Source organism: Sinocyclocheilus grahami, unplaced genomic scaffold (assembly GCF_001515645.1).
Source record: "Sinocyclocheilus grahami isolate Dianchi unplaced genomic scaffold, SAMN03320097.WGS_v1.1 scaffold54.1, whole genome shotgun sequence".
Taxonomy (NCBI): Eukaryota; Metazoa; Chordata; class Actinopteri; order Cypriniformes; family Cyprinidae; genus Sinocyclocheilus; species Sinocyclocheilus grahami.
Genome location: NW_015505233.1, coordinates 6,521,695 through 6,530,841, shown reverse-complemented (window position 1 = coordinate 6,530,841; position 9,147 = coordinate 6,521,695). Strand labels below are relative to the sequence as shown.

The following is a 9,147-nucleotide window of genomic DNA, read 5'->3' as shown; positions in this document are numbered from 1 at the left end:
AATAATACAGAATATAAACTTTAGGAAACTGTTGTAAGAACTATGAAGTTAAGAAAAACAATGGGAGGGTTAAAGGATTTTATGCACTAGACTTTTCAGAGACTTTTACCTAAATGCAATAACAATGGGTTTATAGTTTATTAGTGTGACTAAAAAGTAGTATGTCATCGGGCCAGAGCTGTTCTTTGGTCACTTATCACACATGAGCAAACAGAACTGCTGGTAAAAAGGAACTACACTGACTGAAAAAACACCCTCCAAACACCCGATTGGTCAGGACCAGACTGCAAGTTTGAAGTATGAGAGAACAATATCCTATTCAGCTGTTCCTTAGTGCTCACTGACTCGTTAGGAAAGGGTTTGCTCATATTTCTGAACATCATAGATCATTTCATTAGTCATGGAAACTCTAATCGAGGACTATTGCTAAACAAATGAGGACTGAGTTTGCAAAAGCATCTGCACAGTTTTGAAGTGTTTTACTACAAGTCCTGTAGACTAAATTAGTAGACCAAATCTGTCACAAAGAAACTAAATTAAGTTTTAAATGGCCACTTTATCAACAACTGTTCAGTCCTCTTTATACACTTTTTAAATATGTTTTATCTGTTACTCTGCATAAGTTATTGTGAAATTCTGTCTGTGGTGCATTCTCATCATCTGGCTGCTGTGGTGTAGCTGAACATCTCCAATATCCAAGAATAGACTTAGCTGTGGGCTCTGTGTGTGTGTGTGTGTGTGTGTGTGTCTCCAGTCTGACTTTCAGAAGTGGGACAGAAAGACATGGACATGGCCGATTGAGTTGGCATCAAGGTTATCTGAAATAAAATAAGTTTAGGTTTTTGAATATTTTACTTTATCTTAGTTAAAATTTATTGTATTTTTATGGTTTTAGTTTCAGTTAACTAATAACCCTGATCAACGTCAGTGTACATCTATCATGTGTACAATTTATTTTGTATAAGACTATCTGTACAAGCCGCTGTGTGTGTGTGTGTGTGTCTCCAGTCTGACTTTCAGAAGTGGGACAGAAAGACATGGACATGGCCGATTGAGTTGGCATCAAGTTTATCTGAAATAAAATAAGTTTAGGTTTTTGAATATTTTACTTTATCTTAGTTAAAATTTATTGTATTTTTATGGTTTTAGTTTCAGTTAACTAATAACCCTGATCAACGTCAGTGTACATCTATCATGTGTACAATTTATTTTGTATAAGACTATCTGTACAAGCCGTCTTTAGTGTTTTAACCATGCTAAGCTGTTCAATTAATCGCCTGCTAGTTGAATGATATTGTAGCTGATGTCTTTGTACCACCATCAAAAGACTGACACACTTTATTATAAATCGTGCCAAGAACAATCAAAACTGATTTGTCAATGAGCAACTCAGAAAAGCATGTGCTGATTTGATGGTGGTGGAAATCTTATGAGCAACATGAAAAATGACTCTCTGTAATGCATTTCATTATATTTAAACAAACCAAATCACAACCAGTATCAACATGTCAGAATGTAAGCAGTTCTAATGCTGATCTAACAAGCTGGAGGAAAATTAAACATTGTGCAATTTTTCAGACACTAAGGGGGAAAAAAAAATCTATCCAAGCATTAACTACTAATGGGGCTAAAAGAGTTCCTGAAGTAACGTCCTTTCAATTAAAAAAATTAAACATTGTCCATACATAATTGATGCGATAATGAAGATCTATCTGAACCCCAAGAGTCAGTGCAGCTGTTTTTGTGGTGGCTGCTCTGTTTGTGCCATTACTTACTCACATGAGTGAGTATTTGGGTCACAGGAGACAAAGCCATCAGAGACAAATACCACTGCCTCTACTATCACACACACTGATATCAGTCTTTATAATTTCCACCAAAGTCATAATATGCATTTCAAGACGTTCACTCAACTCTTGATAGAGGATGACTCTTTCTGCAACTCACAAAAAGGTGGTTGTTCTCATTATGACGACAAATGGATTTAAAAAGCTTTGGTACATTTGTAATATATCAGACAAACACCAGCACATATGGAATGCAAACAATGTTTTAGCAGCTGGAAAATCCATTACCGGGAGAAGGGATCATGACCATGTCTGCCAGTCAGTTCAGCAAATGTTACATAAGACACTGTTGTACAGACAAAGTGATGTGTGGTTTCTGTAAGGTAAATTCAGGACAGACTCCATCTCGCCAAGGTCAGGACACAACATGAAAGGAATTACGCTACCAATCCCTCATCCTTAAATCTGCTCTTGCGTTACTGAACACAAATCAAAAGGGTTTCAGGTTCTCTCTGTCTGAGGTGACTGCTAGCCATGCAAAATGATTGTATTCAGCTGTACTGAAGTTAAACTCAGGAGCTACAGAAATATGATACAGATGAATTTCCCTCCTTTGGTAGTACACATCAATTTTTTTGTGTCATAACCTTCTTTAACAGCAATTTTTTTTCAGTTTAAGGGTTGAAACTGAATGGATTTCCATACAGTGTCAGTTTCACTCAGCAATAAACGTTTGTCCTTCAAGGTTATTCAAACTTCACATAATTCCATTGATGAGCCACTGAACTACCAACAGAAAGAGCATAAAATCCCATAAAATCCCAAGAAACACCTAAGAGACAAGTAAAGACACAACACAGCATGGGAGGCGACCAGCACTGCCTTTCATGATATTTGATTACATACCAATATGAGTGCTATTAAAATAATAAACAAAATAAGAAGCATTACTACTGTAATACTGACTTGTACAATAAAAAATATTTTACAATACTAATATTTATGGCTGCCTTAATTGCTTCATTTTTAAGTTAAACAACCAAGCTATTAATCTTGCTGAAAACTGCAGGGAACCCTGGAAACTTTTGATAACCTTTGCCAATTAAATTTCCATATAAATAGCAGGCCGCTCATGTATTTCACAGAGCCTAAAGAGCTAAAAAAAAAAAAAAAGATATAAATTACCTCAAAAGTAATGTACTTATGAATAACGATCGTTATCATTTCCAGACATAAGGAGAGAACGAGATACAACATATTCAGTGAGGGATTCCCAACACACAGTCAGAGCGTGCCTGGTCCCCCCTGTCACTATGGAGATTTAAATAAAGCTTCTTTATTCAGCCCTGGAGAATAAAGAAACAGCCCTCTCATTAACAGAGCACATGTGCAGCGAGTGACTCAATCCCTATCTATACATTCAACACATTTGATTCATTTATCCCACAGGTTTCATACTTAAACACATCTCTACAAGATAGACACTGTCATAAGTTGCAATGAAATGAAGTGCCAGAAATACCACACCACCACCATTCCAGTGCTCCATAAAATGGGCTATTCTACTATTTTGCTAAATGCTTCAGATGAACCTGCACCCAAAATGCCACAAACATAAAATAACTGTGACTGGTTGGCGGCTTAACATGTTGGTCAGAGGGTCTCTTCCTGTCCAAGTAGGTGGTTCTTGGCCAGAATAAGATGCAATATGGACCAAAACTCATGCAGTTTAATCTGGCTGTGCAAGACTAAGTTCCTTAGACTGCAATTTACTAATTACACAAGAAAAGACATTTTGGCAGAGATTACGATTCAAAAAGATTACAGCCCCAGTCCTAAACCCAGCTAATGTTAAAGCGGCCAACATGCCTGCTGCCCGACTGACACGGTTGGTTAATTTGGGAATATTCGGCGAGGATTATTTAGGGCCAATGTGGACTTTTTAATCACTGAGAAGTTAGTATTCGAACATAACTGCTCACACACACACATTAAAGCTATTATGTAGCCACCATAAAAAGCAGAAAGACAGAGAACAAAAACCAATGCTGAGGTCATTTCTAGTATAATCGCTCTCTGAATGGCTTCCTGAACACAAATGGCCCATTCAGAACAACTAAAAACAAATGCTGGATAAAATCCAAACAACACAATGAGTAAAAATGTGAAATACTGCCACACTAAGGAAACTCAACCCCTGATTTCCCCTAAAAAGCTTTTCTACAAATAAGGTGTCAAATCTACCTGCTTTAATTCAATAATGGCAAAAACAGACACCTTTTCATTTTGCTTTAAGAAAAAAAATGCAGACCAACATGACATCATCGGAGTAAGGAAATGAATAAGATCCGGTTATTTAAATTTTTTTTTAGTTTTAAATGAAGTAACATGGCTCTGTGATTCTAAAAGAGACTCTGTAATTCTGTTCTTCCACATGACAAAACCACACGCCCACTCATGATGTCATGTTATTATATAAACAGAAAGCTGTAAATCAGCAGAGTCACCTGTAATCTGCCACTGTCTGAGGACAACAAATGACAGGGAGCTGTCTCTAAGGGCTTAACTTTGAGAATGACAGTGTGGAAGGGAATAATTTTAATGGGATATAAGCTGCAAAAACAAGTTTAGTAAGAACTGCATTAGCAACTCCACTGGTAGTCCAGCAGAGTATTAACAGCATCCTCTGTTATGTTTTGTGACGACGTAACATAGTATACTGTACCTGGGAGTATGTTGCTGACAGCTGTGGCGATATTGATGTCTTGCAGGTGGTCGAGAGTCTCTGTGTGGAAGAGTCGGATGGTGGAGCCGGTGCTGAAGGATATCCAGATCCCGACCCCGGCCACCACCATGTGGGACACAACCATTCCCTCTTCCTGATGGGCTTCAAACTGACGCTGTCAACATCCACACACACACACACTTTTTATAAATACACAAGCATCTGAACTCAAACATACTTCTACTTAGGCTTGGCTGGATTTGAAAACACTGGCCTGACTTTGCTTGGCTTAATTTCTGGAAAACTCTGCCTGTGTAACCTACCGAACTGAGGAATGAGGTAACCCAAAAGAAGGTCCAGAGTAGGAAAAAGAGATTGTGATTTGACCCACTTCACTCAGAGAGGATGACATTTGGATTCTGATATGCTACAGCTTGACGTCTTTGCTGGAGCAAACAAAATAACAAGGAACTGCAATGGGAAATTTAACAGGGTTTGACGAATGCGTGTCCCACAAGCACATCAGAAGCGCCACTTTATTAAGACTGGAAAAAAAGAGAAACAATTTGGCTCTTGCATTTCTGCACATCAGAATCTGTGATTTTCATCTCAAAGATGATCTCAAACACTACTTTCTATTTGCATCACTGATTTCGTATTTCTTTCCAGCACACCTCTCACATATTCATCCCTCCCTCACTCTCTACCATTCCAGCCAATCGTTTAACAGTAAGCAGAGCTGTTGAAGGGTAATGAGCTTAGTGATGCTGGCTGCATAACAGGTCAGTGTGTCAGTGTCTGCGTGTAGGAGAGAGAACACATGGCTTTAATATTCTGAGATCACAGCAGGCCTTTCTGGCCCTATGTGCTGTGAGACTGAGTGAAGAAACAGAGTTTTCACTCTCTTAAGATAAATTATAGACAGCTGTTAGTGGCATCATAGTATTAGGTCATAATATACACCCACACATATCTTTAAATATGCAAATAATAGTCTAAAGCCTATTTCCATGCAGAACACTTGCAATATTCTGTCCATTTGGTTTACTGCAACAGACTTTTAAAGACCTGATGAGATGAGAGTGTGGGAAAATACCTCTTATTTCATTCTAAAGTTATCAAATTATCACAAATTTGATACCTAGGTGTAAACAAATCATTGAAGGTTCATGTTTTGAAATGTTTATATGTTTTATAATATTAATATATGTTTTATATTAGTGGATTCATTTATCCCACAGGTTTCATACTTAAACACATCTCTACAAGATAGACACTGTCATAAGTTGCAATGAAATGACGTGCCAGAAATACCACACCACCACCATTCCAGTGCTCCATAAAATGGGCTATTCTACTATTTTGCTAAATGCTTCAGATGAACCTGCACCCAAAATGCCATAAACATAAAATAACTGTGACTGGTTGGCGGCTTAACATGTTGGTCAGAGGGTCTCTTCCTGTCTCAAATTTGATACCTAGGTGTAAACAAATCATTGAAGGTTCATGTTTTGAAATGTTTATATGTTTTATAATATTAATATATGTTTTATATTAGTGTCTCCAGTAAAATATTTAGATTTTATAGTAAGAAATGGATTCTTGCAGACTGTAAGACTATTTGCTAAACTAAAACCTGGTAATTTCAGTAGCAAAACAGGTGCAGAAATGCCAAGTTCTGTCATGAATCTCTAGATGGCACAGGCTGATGGGTGCTGTAAGCCTGTAAACGTAAACTGATGATATTCACAGCGTTAAAAGACTTGGCACAAGCCGATTAGTTCTTGTTGCCTCCCCCTTCCCCAGCTCCACCTGTATTGATCTGCTACGAGTTATTATATATGCTACTTGTGCAGCAGTAGTATGTCTTAAATCACAGCATCATATCAGCATATGTATTGTAAGTAGCAAGTTCCTGTACTTGCTTGCAGCAGTAGAGACTAAATACATTAACACTGTCATATCCATTACCATGCTAAAATCTTCAGAGAGTTGTCATAACAGAAATGTGTGAAAAGTGCTGTACTACCTCCACAGTGTGTGTCTGTGTGCTGATGATGAAGATCTGCCCTCCTGATGAGGCCCAGACGTGTTCACCCACCACCAGCAGGGCTTTAACTGGCAACACCCCCAGCTTCAGCACACGGGCCCCTGACTCGACCCAGGAACCGTCTGTGAGGGAGAGCAAAGACTTGAAGTCAATCTGAAATTCAGATATCAATGTTTGTAAATGTACAGAGAAGATAGAGCTTATGAACCCTGAGTGTGAGAGATTTGGTGTAAAACTGATTTTGCGAGAGAGAAATTAGGTTAAAGGTTACGTATGATGTTGTCACACAGAGGTTAGGGCTGATACTACATCCTGTGCTCCTCACCCACACTGTGTGTGTGGGTCTCCTGCAGAAATATAGTGACCTCACAGCATTCAGAGGGCAGAATGGAGGCGTGTTGAGTGTTTGTTTAAGTCACAAAGGCTTTACTGAAGAGAGACCTGACAATCATCGAGGTAAAAGAACACCTCTCATAGTGGAAATACTAGTACCACTTTTTCACAAGAAAAATGTTGGATCTCATGCTGGAGCTGGTGTTCTGACTGGGTATCGGCAAATCTCTTTCAGGATCAGTTTTGTTGCCGTAATTTTTTTACGAGCTCAAATTTGAGAACACATTCTGACATCTAAAGTAAATGAAGCACTTGCTGCAGAATCTGATTAATGCAATAAACTCAAGTGTAAATATACAGCGGATAAAATAATGGCAAATCCATTAACACATTAGATATTTGTAAGTTTAATAATTTTTTTTTTTTTTTTCACCAAGGCTGAATTTATTTCATCATTAATACATTAAAAACAGTAATATTATGATTATATATTATTAGAATTTAAAACATCAGTTTTTTAATACATTTTAAATGTATTAATTAAATTGCCGAATTTTCATTTTTTTACGAGCTCAAATTTGAGAACACATTCTGACATCTAAAGTAAATGAAGCACTTGCTGCAGAATCTGATTAATGCAATAAACTCAAGTGTAAATATACAGCGGATAAAATAATGGCAAATCCATTAACACATTAGATATTTGTAAGTTTAATAATTTTTATTTTTTTTTTCACCAAGGCTGAATTTATTTCATCATTAATACATTAAAAACAGTAATATTATGATTATATATTATTAGAATTTAAAACATCAGTTTTTTAATACATTTTAAATGTATTAATTAAATTGCCGAATTTTCAGCAAAAATTACTCCAGTCTTCAGTGTCCCATGATCCTTCAGAAATCATTCTAATATGCTGATTTGCTGCTCAAGAAATATTTATCATTAGTATCAATGCTAAAAACAGTTGTGCTAGTTAATATTTTGTGACACGTGATATGGACAATTTTGAATGAGGAAAAGATCAAATGAAAATGAAAGATAAAAAAAAAAAAGAATTAAAAAGAATTACACGTTTAATAACATTTACACTGACCCATAATAATCTTCACAAATCACTGATAGCCTGCATCTGTTTCTGCCTGCGTCTTCCTACCCTCCAGCGTATTTGAGCGGATCTTTATTCAGCTTGTTTGCTTCAAGAGGCTCCAATTACATAACACCAGCGCCTACACAGTATTCCCAAACCCTCTCTCTTCGTCTCTTGCTCTGATTCAAACTGACTTGTGATGAGCAGGGTTGTAAGAGGGAAAAAAAAGTGTTTTAATGAAGACACATTTTAGTGATTAAATGTCAATCTTTGCATTAGCACTAAAGACGTTCTGTATTCAGCTGAATGAGTAAAATGTAAACGAAGACTGACTTTGATTCAGAACACAAGGCTCATGATCTGATAATGCTACCACATGATGAAAATCTTCATCTGGAACTGTGCAGTATTTCCGAAATGGCTCCTCCTATGAGTATTACTAAACGTTAAGTATTACATTATGTAAATACTAGGGCTGTGAATCTCTGGGTAGACAGCGATTCGATTCGATTCGATTCAAGAACGATTTTTGCAAATTTAGAATGATTCAATTCGATTCACAATTAAATTCGATTCGATTCAATTATTACGATTCGATTCTGCATTCTTTAACTGCATTCACAGGATTATTTAAATGCTTCCCCTAAATTCTTTAAATGCTTAGTCAGGGGGCAAATTACACAGCAGCCTTTATGTTTACAGAACCATAGGTTAGAGAAAAAAAAAACACTTTTGTCCATTGTTAGATGCTAGTTTAAAGGGGTCATATGATGCTGCTTGAACATTTGGGTGGCGTTATGCAAATCTTCACACATAGTGACGTAGATATGTTATGTTAGAACGAGCTGTTTTAGGTAGGCGTGGCTGACTCTGAACTTTTATAAAGAATATCTCTTTGGATTTGAGACTTTAGTCTTTGCAACTTTACAGATCTTCTTTATGCACCAAGAGCTTGTAACACTCCAAAGAGAAAAGAAAAATTTAAAATCGCATCATATGACCCCTTTAATGACGCTATGGCATGACATGGCATACGTAAAAATGTATGCATGTAAGACAAGATTTAAAAAAAAAAAAAAAAAGAGCTTTAAAAGTATTATGTATAGGCTAACATTTTGTCCCACCAGGGGCATAGCCATCATTTCAGAAGTGACAGAA

General features: G+C 36.9%; 1 protein-coding gene across 1 annotated transcript in view; it reads right to left on the bottom strand.

Annotated features, from left to right (window-relative positions):
- The window catches only part of LOC107583663 (rho guanine nucleotide exchange factor 10-like), a 49,647-nt gene that overhangs the window by 3,760 nt on the left and 36,740 nt on the right, over positions 1-9,147 (bottom strand). Inside the window, exons 25-26 of the mRNA XM_016269945.1 lie at positions 6,542-6,684; positions 4,513-4,687 (exon numbers count right to left, since the gene is read on the bottom strand). Of these exons, the coding sequence (XP_016125431.1) occupies positions 4,513-4,687; positions 6,542-6,684 (318 nt within the window). The remainder of the gene's footprint in view (positions 1-4,512; positions 4,688-6,541; positions 6,685-9,147) is intronic.